General features: G+C 46.8%; 1 protein-coding gene across 8 annotated transcripts in view; it reads left to right on the top strand.

The window, feature by feature from the left end:
• Nucleotides 1–12,727, top strand: part of Yap1 (Yes1 associated transcriptional regulator) — an 80,802-nt gene extending 68,075 nt beyond the window's left edge. For all 8 annotated transcript variants that reach the window (XM_040734783.1, XM_040734779.1, XM_040734785.1 and 5 more), the window contains 3 exons: nt 5,269–5,399; nt 8,485–8,597; nt 9,863–12,727. In XM_040734783.1, the coding sequence (XP_040590717.1) occupies nt 5,269–5,399; nt 8,485–8,597; nt 9,863–10,101 (483 nt within the window). In that variant the 3' untranslated portion in view covers nt 10,102–12,727. The remainder of the gene's footprint in view (nt 1–5,268; nt 5,400–8,484; nt 8,598–9,862) is intronic.
• Nucleotides 12,728–25,389: the final 12,662 nt, after the last annotated feature.

Genomic DNA, 25,389 nt, shown 5'->3' with positions numbered 1-25,389 from the left:
AACCTCGTCAGATTCTGAAGGCGAGTAAAGATTCCCTGTAAGCTGTCCAGTGAAGCGCATGCTGACTGGAGATGCAGCGTTAAGTGGGTCATGTGGGTGGTGGACTGTTTGCCGCTTACCGTTCAGTCCTCAGCACAGACATGAGCATCCCTTACTGGAAACCCACCGTTCCTCAGCTGGGCCAGTGCGGTGGGCTGTTACAGCTCCAGCCTGGACACAGTTGGATAGTCTGCAAGGGTGGCGTCACCGGAGCAGTGGGTGTTGCAAGTCGCTCCTATCTCCGAGGAGCTTGGGGATTAGATTAGTTCATCTTGAACACGGTGCCTAAAATTAGACTGCTGAGCTAAAAATACAAGTTTGTTAAACTTCTCTTTTCCCAAAGGTAGCTGGAAAAGTTTGTGAAAGTCTTTCAAAAATGGGGAAGTAAGCAAGTCAGAAGTTTGGCCGGAGCCTAGTCAGGCTTTTGCTCTGTGTCAAAGGTCAAATAGTTCTTCTAGAGTATTTGACTTTTTCTAAGTCAAGTAAGTATTTTTAGTGCATTTTCTTCTGTAATAATTCAAACATGCAGTAGCTTTTCCCAGTGAGCCTGTAAATCTCAGCGAATCTGGGACATGTTTAGAGTTGGCTGTGCACTCTGAGTGAAGTCAGTGGTCCTGGCCTAGTCTGAGGGTGGTTTCCATGCTGCTTCACAAGGAAGGGTTGACTGCTTCCCAGGATGGACTTAGTTTCCCACCCTGGTTCGGTAGCAGTGTCCTCTCCCACAGCAAGTGTGAGGTGCTGAATTTATCCTCAGTACTACCAGAGAAAGGGAAGATAGCATGTGGCTTCGTATTAAAAACAGTGCCATCTTTTAAACATTGTACATGAACACAGTGATAATCAAATGGGGGCGGGGTTTAGACCAGCTTTTGGTTTTTTGAGACAGGGTTCTTGTAGCCCAGGTTGGCTTTAGAACTTGAAACCCTGCCTCGACCTTCCAAGTGCTGAAAGTACAAGTGTGCACCACCACCTCACCTGGCTTAGGGGTGTGGGTGTGTGGGCGCACGCGCTTTGGTTCTGCTTTCTTGCCAAACTAATGCCAACCCCATCACCCACTGTACCCGGTTTCATTGATCCTCTCAAGGTCACTTTAGCTGAGGTTTTGGTTATGGCTCGGGTACTCTTCGGAAGGTTGGGTTCTTTGGGTAACTAGGAATGAAAGGCAGCCTTCACGTCCCTAAGCTGCCCTTTTCAGTGAGTCAGCTGCGTCTGCAGCATCTGCTGATGGGAGAAACTGAGTTGTTTAGTGAAGGGGGAAGTAACGATAGCCCCAAAACCAGAAAGACCACAGAATTCAAAGCAGTAAAGTCATGGGGGCGATTAGCTTTGGTTTGGTTTTTTGACTGTTTTTGAGACAGGGTTTTTCTGTATAGCCCTGATTGTCCTGGAACTCACTCTTATAGACCAGGCTGGCCTGAATTTCAGAGATTACCTACCTCTGCCTCCTGAAAGCTGGGATTCAAGGTGTGTGCCGCCACACACACAGTACAGTCATTTCTGTCTGCTGTTGTCGGCTATGGTAATGGTGCTGTTTATTGAAAGAAATCCAAAGCCAGGCAGACAGAAATATGTCTGTGTAACACAGTTAATACAGACCCAGAGACAGATTCTGGGCTTCGAGCTGAAGATGAGAGGAGGAAAGCAGCTGGTCACTGGCTCTCACTCTGCCTTAGGCTGAAAGGACTGTCCTCTCCTCAGCGTGACTGGAGAATAACCCTCCTCACCAAACCTCAGACTGCCATCCCCGACTGCTGCCTCTTCCCTCTGTTCCTCTCAAATCCTGGGATCCCAGGTGCTGAGACCACCTTTGTGCGAGCTGTTTCTCTTTAGGACTGGGTCAGTTTTGTGTAGCTCAGTGTGGCCTTGAACTAACAGAGATCCCTCTGCTTGTCTCTTGAGTCCTGGGATGAAAGGTGTGTGCCACCACTGCCTGAATCTGTGGCTTGTATCTAGCTTTGTTTTCTGTACCCTCCGGCAAGCTTTAACAAATCATAATACTGATAAAATGAATCTGAGGTGCTGGGATATGGGGGGTGATGGCACTTGGCTAACTTGCCCCCACAGCTCATCACAGAACCCTGGGAGTCTTCATTTTCACAGTAATACAGATTATCAGTGTTACTGCTACTCAGTAGAACAGCCTATTCACGCTGTCTTTGCAGAACATGGGATAAATACAGTATGATCAGTGCCACACGCTTGCCGTGTGTTCAGGGTTTTAACAACGTGACCTATAAAATCCAATCTCAAAATGTAGATGGGATCATCATAGGAATTGCACAGGAGAAGTTTTGTCTTCCTTAAGCTCTAAAGACGGGAGGAAAGCCATGTCTTAGCTAGAGCCACAGGTGGGGAAACTGCATTAGAGGAGTCATGTCTCACTTTTCAGGGTAGCGTAGGAAAGTCAGAGATAGAACTCTGTTGGACAGAAATGGAGGGTTCATCACTGTCACTGCAGGGAAGTGCACTGGGCTTTGGGCAGATCCAGAAGAGATAGCAAGATCTCAGACAGAGCCCGGTGGTTTTGTTCTTTGTTGAATTGGGAAAGCAGTGGGCATGTGCTTGGCCCACTAGAGAATATGCAGGCACTGCATAGGGAAGACAGGCAGACAGACACGTACACACACACCCCATCTAGATAGGTACAGGGCCCAGGCGCAGCTGGAGACCTCGTAAGGATCCCAGGGCGATGTTGTGTTCTCCCTTCCCTGCCCCTGGCAGCTTGTAGCAGTTTTGGCATAGAAGATGGCATCATTTGAGCTCCAGACACCCAGCTCCAAGTTGAGATTTGCTGAGTGGAGAAACTGTATGTTGGAACCTGAAAGGTCCTTGAGAATATATGTTTCATTAATTAGTCATGGGTTCAAGCTTGTAGAAAGGAGAGAAGAAGAGCCAGGAGACCAGAGTAGGAAGAGTCCGGAGTATGAAGGTGTAATGGGAGAAGAGGTCATCCAAGAGTGGGGGGGCAGTTTTGAGAACCCCAGGAGTGCTGCACCATTGTGGACACTTCCCACCAGATGGCTAACATATGAAACAGTGGGCTTCATTGTGACATTTTCATACGTGTGTATCGTGTGCTTTCCTTGCATTTTTTTAAAGATCTATTTATTATGTATACAGTGTTCTGTATGCATGATGTATCCCTGTAGGCCAGAAGAGGGAACCAGATCTCACTACAAATGGTTGTGAGCTATCATGTGGGTGCTGGGAATTGAACTCAGGACCTCTGGAAGAGCAGCCAGTGCTCTTCATCAATGAGCCATCTCTTCAGCCCTCGCTTTCCTCGTATTACACACACACACACACACACACATTTTTCTTTTTCTCCATTGGTCTCCTCCACCAAATAACCTGCCTTGCATTCCCATGCCTTTGTATGTATGAGTGTGCATACGTTTTTTTTAACTGGGATTTTTCGGTGGGAGGAACCATATGTTTGTTTTGTTTTGAGTCTGGCTTGTTTCACTATATTGACCTCCGTTTCCGTGCATTTCCTTCATGGCTGAATAAAAGCCATTGTGTGTGTGTATACCCCATTTCTCTGTCTACACATCTGGGTTACTGGCTGTCCACTTACTTCTGCCTCTGCTGTTGTGAGCAGCATAAACAGGGAGGAAACCCGTTTCCCTGGGTGACGCTGCTAGTCTGATGGTCTTGTTTCTGGTGTCTATGCTGTGCTGACTTCCATTGTGGCTGTACTGATTTACAGGCCCTCCAGCAACACACACACAAGGTCTCCTGTCTTCCTGCCTCAGCGTTCCTGTTTTTTTGATAGTCATTTGAACTAACTGGATTGTTTTGTTTTGTTTTCCTTTTTAGTTTTTCAAGACAGGGTTTCTCTGTGTAACAGCCCTGCTATCCTGGAACTCGCTGTGTAGACCAGGCTGGCCTTTAACTCAGAGATCCGCCTGCCTCTGCCTCCCACATACAGGGATTAAAGGAATGTGCCACCAATGCCCGGCTTTGAACTAGTTTTGATCTGCATTTCCCTGGTGGCTGAGGAATGGAGGTTTTATTAGTAATGCTTATCAATAATAAAGGAGAATTTATTACTCAGCTTTTCATAATATATAAAAAGACCTAGAACTCTGTAATAATGAATATAAAATGGTACTTTAAAATTTAAAGCAATAATACATTATAGAAATACCTGAGTTATGAGTTATATAAATAGTGATGAAAAGTAATAATTAACAATGAATACTGTTATTGTCCGTTCATAATTGAATATGTAAAATTTGCATTCAAATTACCGAAAGTTTAAGGTGATCATTCCCTCCCACATCGCCCACAAGTTTAATCCCTGAATCCTCAGGCACCTCTACCTGTGGACCTCCAGTCTAAACAAGGAAATGACCAGAGGTTATAAATAAACCTGTATTAAAAAAAAGAAAAGAAAAATGGGCTTACAGAGAGGAGAAATCCTTAAAGTGACTTTGGCGAGAAAGGTTTCTGTGGCCCTGCAGGGGTAACGGGTGGGAGGAGCTGGAGGAACCGTGTGTCCTAAAGGCAACCGCGGAGAGGCCTGGCCGTGTGCTCTGTGATTTACAGAGAAGGGCGTATTGCAAGTCAGTTAACAAGTGGGCAGCGGGGAGCCTGTGCTCAAGCAGGGGTGGTAGTTGCACAGGAGACACAGCCACAATTCACAGGGCAGAGACCCTGGCCGGAAAGCTCTGAAAAGTCTCCTGGCCAGATGCCCAGGTAGGATGCTACCGAGTACATGTCTCCCCAGAGGAGAGGACACAGCTCTGTCCAGCTGGGGGAGGGAGACCCTGAAGTCAGGGAGGCTTGAGGGGAGGGTTGTGTCTGGCAACAGATCATCAAATGCTCTTTCTGTTCTGTTTTTACTGCTGGCCCCAAACCATTGAGAGCTGGTAAGTAATGGCAAAAATCTAAGAATAATTGTTTAAAGCCAGGGAGGATTTGGGGGTCTTTTCCAATAAAGAGCGGTGAAATGTTAATGTTAATTATGCTTTTTGGGGGGTTAGTACAACTAGACAAACTTACCTGTCTGCAGCTTAAGTTTCTTTCTAATCATTTGAAGTGTATAGAAGAATTTGGTTATTCTAATTAGGAAACATGTTAGTTTTAAGAAAGTGTTGATATTGTGACACACACACCCTTCCCATTGCTTGTATCTACCCCTCCTATATGGCACCCTATCTCTTTTAATCTAACAATAAATGTGTTAATCAGCAGACTGACTCTCTCCACGTTTGTTTGTTTAAGGAATTAGCTCTCCGAAGCCAGTTGCCCACGCTGGAGCAGGACGGAGGAACTCAGAATGCCGTGTCTTCTCCCGGGATGTCTCAGGAGCTGAGAACGATGACGACCAATAGTTCAGATCCCTTTCTTAACAGGTTAGTAAGAGCGCGGGCCAGGACCTGTGGGCTCTCGCTGGCTTCGGTCTGCTTTGTGCTTGTCTGCTGGTGTCTGGGCCACAGCCCCTAGCTGTCAGCCAGCTCCACAATGCCACGTGCAGTCACAGCTGAGGGTTATAGGGGCCGCATCCTGGACAAGAAGGCGAGCTGTTCGGGCCTGTGGAAGGGATCTGGGTCAAAGTCCAACATGCTTGCTTCTGCCTACACTCTGCTCAAAATGGCAGGCTTGCAGAAGCATGTGAATGCCTTCCCGTGAAAGCATCTTAGCCCCCGAGCTGGAACTTTCCACACGGCTACCTATTCATGTAAGGCCTCATATTCTTTAAGGCTCTGTTATAAGGAGGTGAAATATAAGGCTGTGCCCCACCCAAAACTATGAACTTTGGTGGCATCATTTTAAACAGTACAGCTTACAGGTGCCTCGTAATGAGTTCATAGTCCTTGGGTCTGGACTTGAGTGGATGATACACAAACTACTGTGTTGAGAACTGTATTTTTTATTTGAAAACCATTTATAATATTTAAAACTTACTGTGCTGTTTTAATTTTGTTTTTAAGAATAATTAGAATACTCTGTGGACTAGATTCCCTCCTCCCCATAATGCTTTTAAGCAACAAGCCCCCCCCCTTTTTTATTCTCCCCTTCTTTTCTCCTCTTTTGTTTTGAGTCAGGATCTCTTTGTAGGCCACATAAGTGATCTCCTACCTCAGCCTTCAAAGTGCTAAGATTACAAGATGGGGCCACCATGCCCATCTTGCAATGCGCTTGTAAAATTGCTTTAGGAGCCTGGTAACGGTGGCGCACGCCTTTAATCCCAGCAGAGGCAGGAGGATCTCTGAGTTTGAGGTCAGTCTGATCTACAGAGCTAGTTCCAGGACAGCCAGGGTTGTAACACCCAGAGATTCTGTCACAAAGAAAGAACCAAACAAAAAGGTTTAGGAAAACTATTTTCAATTCTCACCAGTTAAACTGAAAAAATAAAAAAAGCTTTCATTTTAACAAAAAGTATTATTGTCCTGCTAAAATGTTTTAAACCATTGAATTTTCCATCACCCTGGAAGTCTTAGAGTGAGGCACATCCTCACTTCAGCAGAAGTAAGGGGATGATTCCTTTGAGTTTGAGGACATAGTGAGATCTTGTCAAAAGAAAGTAAACTCATCCAGGTTGTGGTAGCTCACGCCTTTGAGTTAGTTCAAGGCCAGCCTAGTCTACAGAGTGAGTTCTGGGACAGGCTCAAAGCTACAGAGAAACCCTGGCTGAAAAAAAAACAACAAACAAAAAGAAAGTGAATTCTGGAGTTGGCCTGGCAGGTAGGTTTGTTTTCAAAGGCAATGAAATGATGTATAAATCCAACCTGGGGTGCTAACTCACTGTGATCACAGCATGAGTAACACATTCCAGGACAGCCTGTCTGCAAATACCCACACAGAGAGATGCAGAATTTACATTTTGGTGCAAAGTCAAGTACATTGACACAAGCCTGTGCTCTAAACTGCAGCTGGCCCAGCACAGAATCTCCCAGGAGCAAAGCCCCTGTTTTGTTGAAGACTTCTGCAGACTTAATGTCCTCATTTCGGTCTCCTAAAGGCTGAGGTCCCAGAATTGGTACCCAGATTCCAAAATGCACCTGGATGACAGTTTTCTTTATTAAAAAAGGACTCTTGATGTCTTGTCTGTTGCTTACAAGTGAATCATGCCTACACCTTAAGTTCAGTCCTGGCCTGTGGTGTGACCCCACCTGTCTCTCCAGTCTGCCCTCCATGCTCCCTCTTTGCCCTCCAAGTCCTTCCGTCACAGCTGCTGCAGCAGGTGAGGCTCACGGCTCCCTGGAGTGTGCGTTCATCTTTTTTTCTATACCATCTTAACCGCTGTCCCCTGAGCTGCTCCGTCAGGCTGGCCTAGATGCTCAGCATTAATTAGCAGGGGTTTGTAGAGATCTATTGTAGGCAAGAAAACAGTATGAGCTCTCTCCCCACATCACCGTGGGCTTCTGAGAGTCTGTAGAGCCACCTCCTCCTTAACAGACCCAGTTGTTTGACGTGTGACCTGTGTGGGGACAGCGTCCCAACATTTCAAGTAAAGCTATCAGGCATCATCGACTGATTCACATGGCTGTGTGTGTGTGTACCAGCAGCCTTAAGGCAAGTTTTTGTTTCTCGCATCTGTGTGAGGCTTATGAATTTTGCCAAAATCTGGCAGAAGCGTTGCCATAAACCAGTGTTTGTTGTCTGCAGAGTGATAAGAGAGAGAATGGGGCAAATGCATTGAACAGGTAGCGAACAAGGTTGGAATAAAGCTCTTTGTTTTTAAATGCTGGGGTGGGATTCCTTGGTTTGTTTTTATTTTTTAACTGTCCACCATGTGAGGAACGTCGGTCTACATTTGTGATCAGGGACCAGAGGACTAGCAGCTGCCTTCTGGGTTAGGGTTGTTAGTGTAGTAGAGTTTAGGTTTCCAGTTAACACCAGCTGTGTTGTCAGCCATCACTTAGCAGAGTGTTCAAGGCTACTTTGTGCTGCTCCTGAGTGCAGTCTTGATTTTCCGTTTTTAAGTGAAGATGCGGGCTGGTGGCGCCCGTTTCTCCTGGAGGCTCTTTGCTCTGTTGGTCTTTCACTTCTGAGCTGAGGCCTCTTATCGGGTGCTGAAGTGTCTGGGCACTCCCCTCCCCCAACAGAAGCGAGAAGATCCAGCTGTGGGAACCCTTATCTTCAGTGACTCATCTGTTTTGGCACGGAAGCATTCTGGTTCTTCTTTTGGGCCTGGCTTTTCGTTGGCTTAAGTTTGCTGCCTCCGCGCTGGGAATTGACACAAGCCTGATGCAGACTTGTCCACCTGGAGTGTAGGGTTTGACCCCTCTCCCTGGGGACTTGAGACCTTGCCACCAACCTCAGAACACTTGTGCTGTCCTTCAGTTAGGATCGGTGTGTCTGTCCTGTCCTGTTGTCGGACGGCGGCTGGCGGGCTTGGGAGAGGCTCTGCAGTGCATGGTCGTGCTTAGTACACGTGTAGTTTGCCCTGGATCGAGTAAAAAACGTCTGTCGGCCTTTGTCAATGTTTTCTAGTGGCACCTATCACTCTAGAGACGAGAGCACGGACAGTGGCCTCAGCATGAGTAGCTACAGTGTCCCTCGGACCCCGGATGACTTCCTGAACAGTGTTGATGAAATGGATACAGGCAAGTATTTATCCACGTTCACTGCCAGGAGGTGACTGGCTCTGATGCACAGGTCAAATTCAGCCTGTTTTGTCTCTCCTCCTTCCTAGACAGGACTGCACTGTGTGGCCTGGGACTCACAGAAGCCCTGCCTGGGGTGCTGGGATTATGCCTTGAGCCTTCAAAACAAAACAAAACAAAAAACGCTGGTTTTTCCTTCCTTTTTGAGATAAGGTCTTGCTGTATATAACCCATACAGAGATCTCAGCCATGTACCGTCTTTTGATACCTCTTTTGTTAACATGTTGGTTGGGGGAGGGGAGCTATTAGAAGTCCCTCGTTTTATAGGTTTGTGTTCTTAATTTTGGATAATTTTTTATGTGGCTCATTGTATCTCATTTTTCTCTGAATTCTTTTGGTTCAACTGAGGTTTTAAGGGCTGGGAAGCCAGGTGTGGGGGAGTTTAGGGTAAAGCCCAGTGGCTTTATTGTTGAATAGTTGTAGAGGTATTGATGAGCTGAGACCCCTCCGGCCTTGGATGGGTGAGGAGACAGCAGGATGGGCACTTCTCAGTAAGCTAGCTGGGGGTGACGCGTTCTCTGCAAAGTGTAGAGGAAGTCTTCATACCCTCTTATCTGATGCGTGAAGACGGGGTTTTGAGAACTTGTGTTGTCCCTGTTTCCTCTGGGCTTGCCCACATCTGAAGTCCTCCTTTAGGGGCCACTTGAAGCCACCTCATGCCTAGCTCCACCCTGCAGCACCCACAAACGGTGTTTGTTTTTCTGAAAATACGTTCTGATGAAGCTCCAAGGAGGAGTGCTAATGTCATGGGTAAATACAGGTCCTGTGGACCTGTAAGAGATTTGAGCTGAGTCTGGGGCGCTCGCGTGTCTTCGAGGACTGATGCCGTTGTGTGACTTTGAGAGTAGAGCAGCATGCTCTTATGTTAGCGTCCCAGAGTGCGTCTGAGAGACAAGACCCTGCATCTTAACCTTCTCGGGAGAGAGAAAAGGCATGGCTGTCATCTCTCGATTCCGCGTCTAGCTTTCCAGGGGAGTCTCTGTTATTCCTGGTCCACGTCAGTGGTCCTCACACTTTGTAATGAGCAGCCAGCCTGCGCATTGCATGGCTGTGCAATGGGGAGGCACATGCAAACTTGGCATTACCTAGCGCTGTGTGCGTGCTTTTCTAAAGTAGATTCTGGGTGCTTCCGGGAGTCTGTCTGTCCATGCTGTGCAGCTCTGGTCTCCCACAAAACACTCTTGTTTATCCCTCCCCAAAACTAGGTGACACTATCAACCAAAGCACCCTGCCGTCACAGCAGAGCCGCTTCCCAGACTACCTTGAAGCCATCCCTGGGACAAATGTGGACCTTGGAACACTGGAAGGAGATGCGATGAACATAGAAGGGGAGGAGCTGATGCCCAGCCTCCAGGAAGCCCTGAGCTCTGACATCCTCAATGACATGGAGTCCGTGCTGGCCGCCACCAAGCTCGATAAAGAAAGCTTCCTCACATGGTTATAGAGTTGCCGGGAAGCCACTCTCCAAGTCTGTGAAGGATCCACGGAGCCTAAGATGTGCAACCCTGAAATTCAGATAGGCCGGTGTCAATCAAGTCTTTGGCTAATACAGGAAACCGATGAACAAATGTCCAGCAGGGACCTTCCATCATCCACCGCTCTGCTCTTCTCCGCCCGTCGCTGCTGTTAATGTTGCTGCCCTGTTCACAGCCTGCCCTGAAGAATCAGACACACAAAACAAAAAGCCCCTTTGGTTTCTTTTGCTCTAATAACTACTATTCTCTGGGGTTGCTGGAGAATACCCTGTGTGGGTGATGGTGTTCTCCCTTTTGCCCAGTGGTGTCCTCACCCATTGTTTTAACTGAACACTCAGACTGGGGACTGAAATGCTTCGTGTCAGAGCATGTGCTCAAGATAAAAGGTGGTTTCTTCCGTTGCCTTTGGCCCTCTGGTCCAACAAGCCAAAAACATGGCATCTGATCTTAAGTACTCAGTGCCAATCGGGAGATCTCAAAGACTGGTGGACTTTTTTGATTTCTTCTCCTGGTGATGCCATTAGTCACATGGTGACCTGGATTTTATTTTAGAAGCTTCTAAGGCATGAGACAGTTTCCATAGAAATATATTAATTATTGCCACATACTCTAGGCTAGGTTTGAGTGGGTATTTTTTTGGGTGCTGGTGGCCTTCCTTCCTTCCTTTCTTCCTTCCTTCCTTCCTTTCTTCCTTCGATTCCTTCCTTCCTTCCTTCGGTGATTGGTTTTGTTGGAACGTAGGTAAATTAGTAAAGTTGTTTATAGCTATAGCTTGGGTGGGCAGTACTGTTGGGGGGGCAGGAAATCTGTATTTCCTGGCTTTTTACATCTTATTTAAATCTTGGTTATCTCCTTTCTACATATGTACACACACTTATAATGTCTATGGTAGTGGGATAGCAGAATGTATCTTTTTAAAGGTTTCCCTCCTTTCCAGTTTAGTTTTTAAATGGTAGCCTTGAGCGTACGCATTTAGAATACATGACTAGTAGGTTTATGTTTCACAAATAGTTTAAATTCTTGTTGGCAACCTGCAAGTGTTCAAGGTAGGGCCGTGTTATGGAAAGGGCTCCTGTGGTGGTGGAGCCTAGAGGAGCTCTCTTGTCCTCTACACTTTGGTGACTAGGATGGAAGCTGACACAGGCCTCACTTCCCCTGGGACCACTTCCTATGGGGCAGTCACTGAGCGGGAGTGAGCTCAGGAGCAGACCTTCCCTCTGCCGCCTCCTCAGTTTGCGATGTGAACTCAGGTACTTGAGTTCTCATTTGTCGTGGTCACAATTAAGACCGGGTTGAGTGTTACCTACAAGATCGTTTTTTACAGGACCTGCTCACACTTTTCTGCCAAATGGACCCTTGGGGAGTGTGCAGGAGGCTGTGAGGTCATGGGTTGGCTGGTAACGTGATCAGACAAGTAAGTGTGTGGGGGTAGTTGACCTTAGTGAAGAAATAGAGATAAGCATGAGTATGTCTTTATTTTTGCAAGGAGAGAGCTTGCTAGAGTACGTGATGGCTTCCAAAGAGTATTTTGTAAAGGAACAAAATAAGCATGAATTAACCTTTCAGTATAAGCTATGATGTGTAGTAGTTGGTTATGAATTGTAGTGGCACCAGCTAGCACCTCTGTCACTTAAGGGTCTTTGTATGCTTTTAGGAGAATCCCTTATTTTCAAGGGTTTTTAATGAGCAGACAAACAAACAAAAAAAAACCCCATCCCCTTTCCCTGGCTAAAGCCGCCGTGGGAAGCCTCAGCTTAGGAAGGTGGAGATCTGTTGGCGCTTTGATCTAGTGTAGCACAGGAAGGGAAGTAGGAAAGTTTTATCCAGTACTTTGAGTGCTCAGAAAATGCAATCAGTGTATTATATATGATGATTCATAGTCAGAACCAGTGTATTATACATTGCGATTCATAGTCATTGGTAGCCATCGACCCTAAGGCTTCTACTAAGAAACCAGCTGAAGATTCACCTTTGAGTTAGGTCTGGGGAAATGGCCACCAGGAGGATTTAGTTTAGAACAAAAATGAAATTGTATTCTAAAACTCAGTAGTGGGCAGTGAGTGTGCAGACGGACCATAGGACACTGGTGAGTGCCTGCAGTTTGCCAGTAAGCACGGAGTAAGGCTGCATCCTCTGCGGGCCCGAACTGTAGTGTGCTTGGAGGGTGGGAAGGTGGGCTGGCGAGGTTAGTGGGGCCGTGATAGAAAAGCTTTCATGAACTTCTTTCTCTCCAGTAAACACTTAGCCCACATCTTGCTGTCAGTAAAGAAGTTGTTCCTAAACTTTGAGTCACTTAAGCTTGCCCACGAAGTGAGGTGCGGTTTCCCTCCCTGGGGATTGTTTGCCTGGTGATACCTCAGTGTCCAGCAGCTCCTGGTGCCTGACAGCTGTCTGGCCTCACCACACCCTTTGTGCTGACTGCGGGGACCTGAGCACCCTTCCCTTCCCTGAATCACGGCCTCAATGTCGTCTTGTGTCCTTGCTGATGTAAAAGTGTTTAATGCTTCCTGGATGTAGTGGGTAGCATGCGGATAAGAATTTAACTGGTTATTCTTGAATTTCTTTTACAATAAACCAATTTTTATAATCTTGAAATGTATCAGCTTTTTACATTTGTGTTCTTTTCAGTTTAGGACTTCTTTTGAGTTCCTTAGGATCACAAGCAGAGGGCACTGACTGGGCTTTCAGAGCTCTGTGTGTCGTCCTTCCTAAGTACAGAGACAGCTGTCAAAAAGAAAAATGGGGGCAGCTGGGGAACGTGTGGTGTGACTGACTGAATGAACATGAGCCTAGAGAGAGCGTGCCTAAGGTGGACTGAAGACGGGAATGAAATAAATAAATCATTTTAGAACCCACACCAGGTGGCAGGCTCTGTAGCTTCGGAAGGTTTACATTCGGAGACAAGAGAGACTATCTTGCTAAGTATGACTTGTTTTTTGGGGGGCTTGGTTTAGTTTTTAGGGGTTTTGTTTTCATGGGTTTTGTTTTGTTTTTGGTTGGTTGTTTTTTGGTTTTTCAAGACAGGATTTCTCTGTGTCAACTCTGGCTGTCCTGGAACTCAATCTAGAGACCAGGCTGGCCTTGAAATCAGAGATCCACCTGCCTCTGCCTGGGATTAAAGGTGTGCACCACCACTGCAAGCATGTTTCCATAAGGAATATGGATGTTCTCTTGTCATTGTTGCTGTACTTTGAGAAAGTTTTCTCCATGGATTTTTGTTGTTTTGGGTTTGTTTGTTTGTTTGTTTGTTTGTTTGTTTGTTTGTTTTTTTGAGACAGGGTTTCTCTGTATAGTCCTGTCTGGAACTTGCTCTGTAAACCAGCTATCTTCAAACTTAGAGATCCACCTACCTCTGCCTCTCCCTCTAGAGTGAGATTAAAAGCATATGCCACCACTGGCCAGCTTCTTCGTGTTTTTAATGCTTTATTTTAGAAAGAATGCACATTTGTAATATATAGGTACATAGATATATTTGTGTATGTAAAATGTGTATATTTTATTAGCTATAAGTGCATGCTTATGTTGGTATGTCCATAAATTGTTACCATGGTATTTTTATTATTTACTACCCTTTTTTAAAGATTTATTTATTACATATACATTGTTCTGCCTACATGCCAGAAGAGGGCACCAGATTGAATTGTAGATGGTTGTGAGCCACCATGTGGTTGCTGGGAATTGAACTCAGGACCCCTGGAAGAGCAGTCAGTGCTCTTAACCTCTGAGCCATCTCTCCAGCCCCTATTTCTACCTTTTTGTCTCCTCATGTAGACAGACTGGTCTCAAACTCACAGAGATCCGCCTGCCTCCCAAGCGCTAGGATTTTAAAGGCGTGTACCACCAATGCCTGGCTTGTTCTTAAACCTTTAAAACTTTTTTAATTCTTTTTTTTTAAGCTTAATGATTTTCCAGTAGAACAAATACTGAGAGTAAAATGCAGTTTGTAGTAGTCAGTGGCAGGCAGGTTACAGAAATCAGCTTTGCCTCTAAGGGGTGTGGTGTTTGGAGCTCTTGCAGTCCAGGTGCTGTTCGTGACTGTTGTACCCTGCACATCCGTGTGCATCATGTCAGACGTACCATCTTAAGTGGAAACATGTCTGCTTTGTTCTGACCTAGAAAGGTGACATCACCAAGGAAACTGTCTTATATGGTTGCCTTGATGGAACTGACACTTCTGTGTGCAAAGCAAGTGCTCTGCCATCTGGTCTACCTCCCTACCTCTTGCCTTGGTTGTCATTTTTCCAAAGCATTCTCTCCTGATCTTAAACAAGTTACATTTGTGAGAGACTTGTTTTTTAAGTACAAAGAAAGTGGTATGACCTGGACTTTGATTTATTCTTTTTTTCAAGACAGGGTTTCTCTGTGTACCTTTGGAGGCTGTCCTGGAACTAGCTCTTGTAGACCAGGCTGGTCTCAAGCTCACAGAGATCCGCCTGCCTCTGCCTCCCGAGTGCTGGGATTAAAGGCATGCGCCACCAACGCCCGGCTGGTTTATTCTTGTATATGCCATTTCTGATGTTGACACATCAGCTTCAGTCAGGCAAACCTGAAAGCTTGCTTTTTTCCTTTTATTTTTTCTTCTCACATAACCAGAACAGCTTTTGGAGACTTGACATTGTCCCTCTTTTGGCACAGAATACAAGGACTCTACCTCAGAAGGTGTAGTGTGTGCTTAGCCTGTGTGAAGCAGTACCAAAAGAAGCAGAGACATGCCTCATGCTCACAACACTACCCCTGGCTAGGGAGGTGCCCACGGCTGTCCACTGACTGCTGACACAACAGGGGGCATAGTAAAAGGCAATCCCCAGTGGCCATTGGTGCTTAACCCTTCTTGTTTCACAGCTGAGGTGGTAAGGAAGAGAAAGCAGCCAGCTGCTCTCCCTGACCCTCCCAACCGTTGCCTATCCTAAATTGGCCTCCGTGAGAGTAAATATGGAAGCTACTCTCCTTTGCCTCAGAGTTGACACGTTGGTGCTGATTAGAGTCACATGGCCCGGCAGTGTCCTCCATGTCATCCTACCCCACTTCATCTGTAACTTTTGTGTGTCTGTTGTATGAATATGTACGGTTGCAGTTGCCCACAGAGGCCAGAAGAGGGTGTCAGGTGCCCTGGAGCTGTAATGAGAGGTAAGGGACACTTGTGCTGAGTGGTATTCCGTTTAAGAGCTTAGCTGTTCCCAGAATTGCTGCTGTCCACAAGACCATACAGTAAGATTCCAGTCGACATGCTCACCAGACTAACCCACTGGAATCACCATGATTGCGTTCTGCCGGAGGAAACCTCCATTTGCAAAGCCTTGGGGATACCTGCCTTTTGAATAGTCACTGTCAACACTGTAAAAAAAACTTGTGAAAAAATAGTGCTCCCCCTTTTCCATAGTGGGATTCATCCCCATGAATTCCAGCAGTGAAACCTTGACTCAAGAAGCCCAAAAAATAAATCCAGCAGTGTATTAATTACTGGGCACCACTCCCTCTTGTACTGGTAAACTGGATAATCCAGGGGCCCTGGTGTGGAAGTATTCACATAGTCAAGGAATCTTTTGTCCCCATAGTCAAATCCACATAAATTAAAAGCTAGCCCCCTTCAGTTATCCCTTATAGACACATGCAGAGCCTCAAAAGACAGGAGACAGACAGACGAGCAGGACTGAGGGGCACCAATTCGTCTGACAGCTCAGGGAGAGCACAGTTTATCAGCCTCTTGGCTCACTGTCATAGCTTCTCCCTTTAGTGTTCACTAGCAATTTGCAAAAAATGCTAATATAAGGGCCCATTTCCTTCCACAGCTTGTGCCGGTCATTATGGTCATGGTGGTGCTGTTTTCATCTACCAGGAAAGCAAGATCAAAGCCCAGCACATACAGCATTTCTTCCTTTTCTTTCTTTTATTAGTTACAGACTTGTAGGCTTACTAGCCACATAAACGTAAGTTTGTGCACTAACGCTTTTTCTCCCCGGGTTCATTTAACCTATCCCCCACCTAGTGAGTTTTGCATGAATGCTTCTCGAGTCACGTCCCCCCATGAAACGTGAGTCACCTGCCCTATCTCAAGATTTTATCTGCCTTCCTGGTTCTGGGGGATATGTATGCCCATATCGTTGCTATTGTCAGAACTGTTCATTGTGTCTGTAGTGGGTATAAAAACCAAAACCTTCTGGTATAAAAAGGCCACCATTCTTGAAGAATAAAGAGCCTTGAGAGGGACAAGTGTGTGAGCCGGTTTATTTCCCACTCACCCTCAGACCCCTTTTGGAAAAACCCACCTGCCTGCTGTCTAAGCCCCTAGCCTAGACCCTGAGAGAGCTTCGAGGCTGAGCCCTGAATGCTCTCAAGTTACAGAATTGAGAATTACAGTGGCGTGCACTGGTGGTCCCCTGCAGTTCCAGTTTTCTGGAGGCAGGGCAGGATGGTGGCCAGAACTCACAGGACCACCACTCTGAACAACACTGAGCCCTGGTGCTGGGGGATAGAGCCCAGGGTCGTGTGCACGGTAAGCGGGCTAAGCCTTCAGCCTCTTACCTCCTCTACAGACCTCTGCTCGGCTTCAAGTCTCCTGGGAGTGTCCAGGGGCTGTAGTCAGACCCTCAAACTTGTGCAAGCAAGCACTTCTCCTCCATGCCTAAATCTTGCAGACCCAGGACCCTTTTTTTACAGTGGTGGGATCTACACAGAATTACAATGATGTGAAAATTCCGATTGTTAAGGAGAAACTCCTTTCTGAAGCGTGTGGACCAAACGACACACTCGGGCGGGCAGAGGGCTTCAGTACCATCTGCCTGAGCTGCGGAAGCCAGTAGCTGCTCCAAGCCATGGATGCAGCCCCTAGGAAACCTGCCTGAAGTCATTTCTCCTTCAGCAGCTTGAAGCATTCAAGTGTTCTGGCTGCTGATGAAAATGTAAGGTTGGGGCCTGGCGAGTGGCTCAGCAGCTAAGAGCGCTTGCTGCGGACCTGAGTTCAAATCCACAGCATCCATAGACACACCTACAACTCCAGTGCCTTTGGGGACAGGTGGAAGGGATTGTTGGGGCCCGATGGCTGACCTTGCATTTTATGAGAGATGTAAAGACATGTTAAGGAGAAGCCAGAGGACTACCCTGAAGTCACTACCCAAGTCACATGTGCCTAATCTACTCCAATGTATTCTCACACTGCGTATAAGTCCCTTTGGAATGCACAAAGGATGCAAGCTAGCCGGTTCAGTCTTGTGACCCAAACCACTGAAGATACAGGTCTTCCATATTCCGGCAGAAGATGGTTTACTGGGGCTTATGAGTGTTATCAAGCAGCTCAGGGCTCCTGGGAGAGGTCTCATCCTGGCCTGGAGTGGAGAGGCCAGTGCTGGTCAAATCAGTTTAGGAATTTAACACTGATATGAACTAAAGAGTACTGACCAGTTTCTTACCAGTTTTCCAAAGCCTCTGGAACAGATTCCCCAAGACCTGAGTATTTCCAGTGTTCTCATTGCTCTGAACTTTGTGCTACTGAAATGGCAGTCACGTTGGTGGCCCCTACACTATCCACTTTGGGAACTGAAGACTCAGACTGTTTCCTGCTAGGGTAAAAGGAAAGTTAACAGTGTGCAGCACACAGACGCTGACTCTGACCAAAGCCAGAGGCTCCGAGGAGAGCCTGGAGACGGCTCTGAGGTTAACAGCACCTGCTGTCCTTCTGTAGAATCCAGGTTCCGTCCTCAGCACCCACATCAGGAGGCTCACAATCACCCATACCTTAGCCCCAAGGGATCCAGCACCCACTTCGGGGGCGCCAGCACGTAAACCCACACACAGGCAGATACACGTGCTTTTAAGAGAAGAGAAAGATGCTATAAGACCAACTAGTAAGCTGTCCACATTTTTTCAAAACAATTTGTTTTGAAACAGTCTGACATATAGCCCAGGCTGGCACTTAGCTTTCTGTGTAGCCAAGGATGACCAGAGTTTTGTCCCTCCACCTCCCAAATGGAATTGTAAGTGTGCCCCAGTGCACACAGTTTTTATGCAGTGCTGGGAAACCTATTGAAAATGCAGTAGGAAGGAGTAGTAGAAAACATGTGCCCAGCACTCAGGAGACAGAGGCAGACAGATCTCTGTGAGTTCGAGGCCAGCCTGGACTACACAGTGGGTTCCAGAACAGACTTCAAAGCTACACGGAGAAACCCTGTCTGGAGAACCAGGGGGGAGGGAATAAAAAGGAAAGAAAGAACATAATATTAAAGAAAAGGTGGGGGTTACTGGGGATTAAAGGTATAAGCAGGGATGATAAGGGGGGAGATGGGAGAAAGGGTGGGTTACAAAACTAATTGTAAGATAGTAATTTCTGAAGGATTTTGAATGGCGGTACCCTGCAGTGAGGGGTGATGACCGTACTGCTCCCAGAAGACAGAAGTTATTAAAAGCTTGAGGCCATGTGGGATATTCTGAGTTGTTGGTCGGGGAGCCCTGGGAGTTTCTAAAACAACATAGGTATAACTGGGTGGTAAGACCCCGATGCTGTAAACACCACACATTTCGTTGTAGGACATAAGACAAATCAACCTCAAGCTGACCAGGAAACTTCCTTCCTATTGGCTAGTTTTCATGGGACTAGAAGGTGCTGTGCCCGCCAATGAGAGAGAGATGTCAGTGCAGTATGTACCCCCTAGTGCGATATCGGCTTATGGAGGTTCTCTGACAGGATTTGACGCTAGCTTCACAGAAGGAATTCACCCTAATATTGTAAACCCAGTCAAAGCTTGGGTAGTTGTAAGCCCCAAGAGCAAGAGAACCCACTTTTTTGCTAAATGGTCTTGCTAAGTGGCATTCTTTATATTTATGCCCATAAATCTTTGCTGCTAATGAAGGGACCAGACCCTCAGCCAGCCCCCTGTTTTAGCAGCCATGATAGACTGCAGAAAAGACTGATCAACAGATGCTCCCCTGCCCTTGTCCCTCCTCCCAGTCACTAGGAGGTCAGATGCCCTCCATGCATCAGAAGTTAGCTGGCGGGCTTTGGGCCTGCTTTGCAGTGCTTTAAGGCAAAGCATGGCAACCGCCCTGGGAGGGCCTATGGGCCATAACAACCAGTTGACCAATCAACACAGGACAGGTTGTCCAAGCCTGGACGTGCACCAATCCTAAAACTGCTTCCTACCCCTAGATACTTCCCTTACTCTGTGTAATAAATTCCCCACCTCGCAGTTAACACCAGCACCCCAGTCCTTCTTACAGACGAAGGGCCCGAGTTAATGCAGTTAACTCATTTGCATCCGAATGGGTCTCTTGGTGATTTGGGGGTTCGGAATTTGGGCACAACACTCTCAACCTTGGTCAGAGGCTTCTTGTTTACAGTTGACAGTGGTTAGTTAATACAGAGCATCGTGACTGGTCAAAGGACTGTGAATAGTGACTGTTAAATGCTGAACCTGAATGGGACACCTATAGCAACCTCATCTAAGCTGAGGGGGCAGAAAGGTGTGGCAGATCTGTCCTTGGATACTTCATGGCTGTTGCACGTGTGACCTCACAGCAGCTACGGTTACCTGCACGAGAGCAAACCAACTCAAATGCAGATGAAATGAGGGAGTAGCTGGAAGCCTCACCCTTTGCTGAGGTCCTGTTGGCAACTGGGGGCTGCTGGGAAGAGGAGAGCCCCTTTTCTTGGAGAGTGTGTCCGCTGGAAGATTGAGCACTCTAGTGGACAGCTCCACACCAAAATGACATAAAGTTGGGGGGTCTGTGGGGAGTGGTGTGATTACAATACACCGTGTATGTATTTAAAATTCTGAAAGAATACATTTTAAATATTATGTAAAAGAAAGCGGACCCACCGACAGAGCTTAGCGAGAGGCTTGCTGAGAGCACTGCCAGGTATTCTGGAAGATCTCAAAGGTGGGACAGGAAGTCAGTGGTGGCAGACAGGTCGGCAGCCCTATGCTGTTTCTTCTTCCAGGCAGAACGAAGGCTGACCCCTCAATCAGCAGGAGAGTAAATGCTGCCAGAGAGAAATGAATCAAGGAAGAACCAATCCCTGCAGAGAGGCTATTATTTTATTCACCGCTGTGTCATGGGTACCCACAAGGTAGTTTAAAAGAAAAATCTCTGTTGGGAGAGCTAGAATGTGGTGGGACGCTTGTGTAGCATTCTTGGGAGGCTGGGATCAATCTGGTCTACATAATGAGTTCCAGTCTAGCCAGAGCTGCATAGCGAGACCCTGTCTCAAACCCAACGGAAGAGTTGCTCTCAAGGCTGCTTTTAAAGGACAGTGGACCGTGCCAGAAAACCCCGGAGAGGAGACAGGCATGGAGGCCAGCACCATCCCTGTGGTGTGGAGGCTGACACTGGGCTAGGTGTGCGGAAAGAGACTGGCGAAAAGGACAGCCACTTCAGCAGTGGACACCATGAGCAAATGCAGAGGACTTCGTCCATTCATTCTCCCTGACAGTGGCATCAGCTCCCGCCCTCTGAGGCTGGAGGAGGTGTACCCGTTAGTTTCCTCACTGGCAGACAGATTCCTTAAGGGATTGAGTTTCTATCACCAGCTCAATGACATTCAGTGTCTCTACGGAAATAAATCTTAGGTGTGTCTGTGAGGGCATTTCCGGGAGAGTTTACCTGAGCAGGGAAGAGACACCTGAATGTGGGGGCCGCCATCCTACGGGCGAGGGACCTTGACTGCCTAAACAGGCATCCTCGCTTCCTGGATGCTGGTGTTCTGTGGCCTGCCACCACACACACCTGCCACCGTGGCTTCCCTGTTCAGAGAGACTGTCTCCACAGATGGTGAGTCAGAGCAAGCCCCTGCCCCCCTTAACTGCCACTGTTAGAAAAATAATGAATGTGATTCTTTACTGTGCGAACTGTGCGAGGGCCTGGACATGTGGGGAGCCCGGACAACAGCTGAAGCTGCACCTGGGCTTAGCCCCCCATCTGTAATGACACCTGTCGTGCTGCCAGCCTGACCTATGCACCCCTGCATTATTAGATGTCAGCTGGAGTAGAAGCTGTGCGGTTCCTCCCAGTGTCCATTCATCTATTCAAAGTCCACTCCAACACCTCCCCTCCCCCTTTTGTTACTCGTAACACAGATTTTTATTTACATAAGCTTCACTCTATACTGGGCTGGGGAAATGGTCTGACGACCCCCGGCCCCATCCCTGCAGGGCCGATATTGAAGTCCAAGGACTGAGGCTTTCCAGCCCCTCCAGCACCCTTATGCACCCCTCCCACCCCAAGCTTTGAGCTACTTCTTTTACACCAAGGAATTCCTGGCATCTCAGAGTCAGCAGTGGTGAGAGAGGGCACACCAAAGAGGCCGGTCCCCCTTTGCACATTGGTGACAATGACAACTCAGCCTTGGCAGGGAGACCTCTCTCACTTATTTTCACAGTTGCTTCAAAATATTCACGGGTGCTTAAGAACACAGGTGGGCATGAGTCACTCAGCCCCATCCCCATTGTGACTTGTGGAGTCTCTGCTAAGTGGGGTCTAGAACCCTGCCCGTTCACCTCTGCATCAGTTCAGGGTGGACAGGAAGTGCAGCGTCCCAGGAATGCATCCGCTTCCCAGACAGGAACGCCTCCCCCCCTCCGTCCTTCTCCCCTCCTCCTCCTCCTCATCTCCCGCCTTATATTTTGATGGCCTTTAAGATTTAGTTTTATTTTTAATTATGCGTAGGCGTGTGCCTGTGTGAGACATGTGCGCACGGCTGCTAAGCGCCCTCAGAAGCCAGAGGTGTCTATAGACAGTCATGAGCCATGACGCGTGTGGATGCTGGGAACTGAACTCAGGAGAAAACCACCATGACCTAAAGCCGAGGGCCTCAGACATACAATTATGGAAAAAAATAAAAAATGAGCTCACAAAAGTATAACCTAAACTAGGAGCCAGTCTTTGGAGTGTGTGTATGTGTGTGTGTGTGTGTGCGTGCACATATACATAAACTAATGATTTACTTATTTCATTTTTATGTGTATGAGTGTTTTGCCTGCATGTATGTCCCTATGCCATGTGACCAGAGTTACAAGGGATTGTGAACTGTCATCTCTCCACCCCCGGAGGTAAGTTTAAAGGGTGATATGAGCACAGTTACCTTGGTTTGGAGTTAGTAGATCTAGGAGACCAACGAGAAGTTGGCTAGCTTTTTTCAAGGTTATTTAGTCAGCTCTTGGCTAATTTTGACACATTAAGGTACAGTATCTTAAATTACTCCTTATGAAGGAAAAGAGAATGTGGGCCTGAAGAGAAACCAGGCTCCCAGCACTAGTGTGGTGGTTCACAACCTTTTGTGTCTCCGATTGCAAGGGATCCACTTTGTCATCCGGCCCCTGTAAGCAGCAGGCTGAGAACTTTGGATGCCTCGTCTGATTTTCTTTTTTCAGCAGTCTTATGACTCATTATTTCCATTCACTCATGTGCCTAGCTGGAGATGGGAGTCACATTTGAACATACTCTCTTACACACAAATACCTGCTCCCAGAAATCCACTTGCCTCCCAACACCCCGCTGCTTTTGGTTTTTGAAGTGTAGTCCCGGCTGTCCTGGAACTCTGTAGACCAGGATGGCCTTGAACTCACAGGGATCCACCTGCCTTGGCCTCCCCAGAAGTGCACAACCACTGCCCAGCAAGAACCTGTTTAAATAAAGTTTTTGTTTGTTTAAAGAAAGTTAATCGGTTGTGGTGGCCACACCTTCAATCCCAGAATTTGGAAGACAGAGGTTCAAGGCCAGCCTAGTCTATATAGTGAGTTCCAATTCATCTTGGGTGGATGCTGTGAGACACTGTTTTAAAAGGTAGGGGAGGAGAGAATGAATACAATGCTAGAGAATGATGCTGGCACTGCAAAAAATAAAATAAAAATTGGAAACTTTCCTGTTGGATCTTTAAAAACCCTCAGAAGCATCTTAAATGTTTTAGACTGTCAATCAGCAAAAATAAACCTCAAGAAACTGTGTGTTCTCTGGGGGGGTCCCAATTTTGCCATCTCTGGCTGTAGGAATCTATTCCCTTGAACAGATGAAGGGACCTACCTTATTCCATTCATTGAGTCTGAGAATACTGACTCAGTACATGTGTTCAGCCATTTACTCCCATGAGGGGTCCACCAGAGGCACTGTTTGTTTGTTTGTTTTGAGTGGGGTTGGTCTTTTTGTTTTTTTCAAGACAGGGTTTCTCTGTGTAGCTTTGGAACCTGTCCTGGAACTCGCTCTTGTATACCAGGCTGGCCTCGAACTCACAGAGATCCGCCTGCCTCTGCCTCCCAAGTGCTGGGGTTAAAGGTGTGCGCCACCAACGCCTGGCTACTAGAGGGATTTTATTGTAGATAAAAGAAAGAAAATGTCCTAAGGCATCTGGGAGAGCACAGCAGAGGAGGGAGTGTGCTGAAGAGAGCGAGGGCGTGAGGAGAGACAGGACAGGGTGGCATGGACTCTGAAATGTGTAACAAGTACTTGGGAGAGCCTGGAGGCCAGCATGGGCTTTGGTACCAACCACAGGTAGCCATGTGTCCCCTCTGCAGGAGGTGAGGTAATACACACACCGCGGGGAGCTGAGGTTCCCCACACACACCGCGGGGAGGTGATTTCCCTGCTGTCAGGCTCTATACATCCAAACTACTTCACACACTTTGCTGACCCAGGAAGAGGCTGCCTTCACCCAGGGTCAAAGAAATGAAGCTCCTTAAGGTGTGGCTCACTGTGTAACTGAATGTGAGGATCCCCCAAAGTCTGCAGTAAGAAAAGGTAAAGAACCCGAGGTATTTCTGGATTGTTCTGTGTGGCACCTGTGGTCGAGGTTCTGAACCCCCAACCTGAGAACTGTGCCCTGGGCATTCATTCATTCACATTCCTCGATGCCAATGACCTGCCTAAAACACCTCTGCTTACACACATAGGCTAACCGTTGCAGAATTTCTACTGCACATACAGTTATCTGCTCTTACAGAAGTATAATAGTTCCTTATGAAATGCAAAGACTTTTGATACCATCATTTCTCAGCATGGACTCATCAAAATAATATACCTTTGGCTTGTGTTTGAATATTTTAGCTTAAAATATTTTAAGTTTTATCTTAAAAACTGCTGTTTGAACCTGGTGGTGGTGGTATATGCCTTTAATGCCAGCACCTGGGAAGCAGCGGCAGGCAGATCTCCGAGAGCTAGAGGCTAGCCTGGTCTACAGAGTGAGTTCCAGGACAGCCAGCGCTGTTACATAGAAAAACCCTGTTTCATGCCCCCCTAACTAAAAGAAAAAGAAAGAAAAAACATAACAACAACAATAAAAAACAAAACGGCTGTTGGAGCTGCTGACTTGAGTTTCTTAAAATACCATTCAATGAATTGATGTTTGGGACTAGGACATATTTTCCAACAGTTTCTGAAACAGACCTAGACTTACTATCATTTTGTACTATGTATTTATGCAAAGCAACACTCTCAGAATTGACAGTCACAAAATTAAAATATGGACCAACCTAAAGAGATGATGCTTAGCCAGGATTCAATTCTTTATGCAAGAATAAGCAAGCACATTGTAAGTTTGCCAACTTGTTTCACCTTTAATAGTAGCAAAAGTCTATTATGCTACGGCATTGTTGGAAGTAAATTTCTTTATGATTTATTATCACCAAATGTTTGATTTGTGTACCTAGTCTATACACCACATACCTGGTTTGGAAGTGGGAAAGTTCAAGAAGCCTGTACCTAGAGTAGGCAACAGGTAATTAAACTCTATTTGAGGAAGTGTTAACATTTTTCCCAATACAAATGTTTTACGGCCAGCTAAGCTCAACTGAAAGGTACAGAGGCGCACTGTGAATACACGTGTTAATGGGATGCTTTATTCCGCCCATTCACAGTTTTTAAACTTTTGCCTATGTATAACAACGTTTTACATGCATGTACGAATGTGCACCGTGTGCATGCCTGGTGCCTGCTGAGGTCAGATCCCATGGAGCCGCAGTTAGTGATGCTTGTGAGCCACCCGGGGTGCTGGGAACCGAAAGGGACCCAGGGTTTCCACAGAAGCAACAAGTGCTCTTAATCCTGAGCTAACTCTGCAGCCCCACACAGACCATTTATAAAAAGAACTGGTTGCCTCATTGCTGTACGATACTCACTGGGTTTGTTGCACATTGATTATTTCTATGTTGGCAAAGTGACACTCACAAGATTGTGTGGTTGTTTAATTTTACTTTTTTTTTGTTTTTAGCATGACCTGCTAAATTGTGTGCACGCGTGCATGCCTGCGTGCGTGTGCATGCGCGTGTTTAGAGGTAAGC

Source organism: Mesocricetus auratus, unplaced genomic scaffold, assembly GCF_017639785.1.
Source record: "Mesocricetus auratus isolate SY011 unplaced genomic scaffold, BCM_Maur_2.0 Super-Scaffold_100040, whole genome shotgun sequence".
Lineage (NCBI taxonomy): Eukaryota > Metazoa > Chordata > Mammalia > Rodentia > Cricetidae > Mesocricetus > Mesocricetus auratus.
This window is presented reverse-complemented; position numbering and strand designations above follow the sequence as displayed.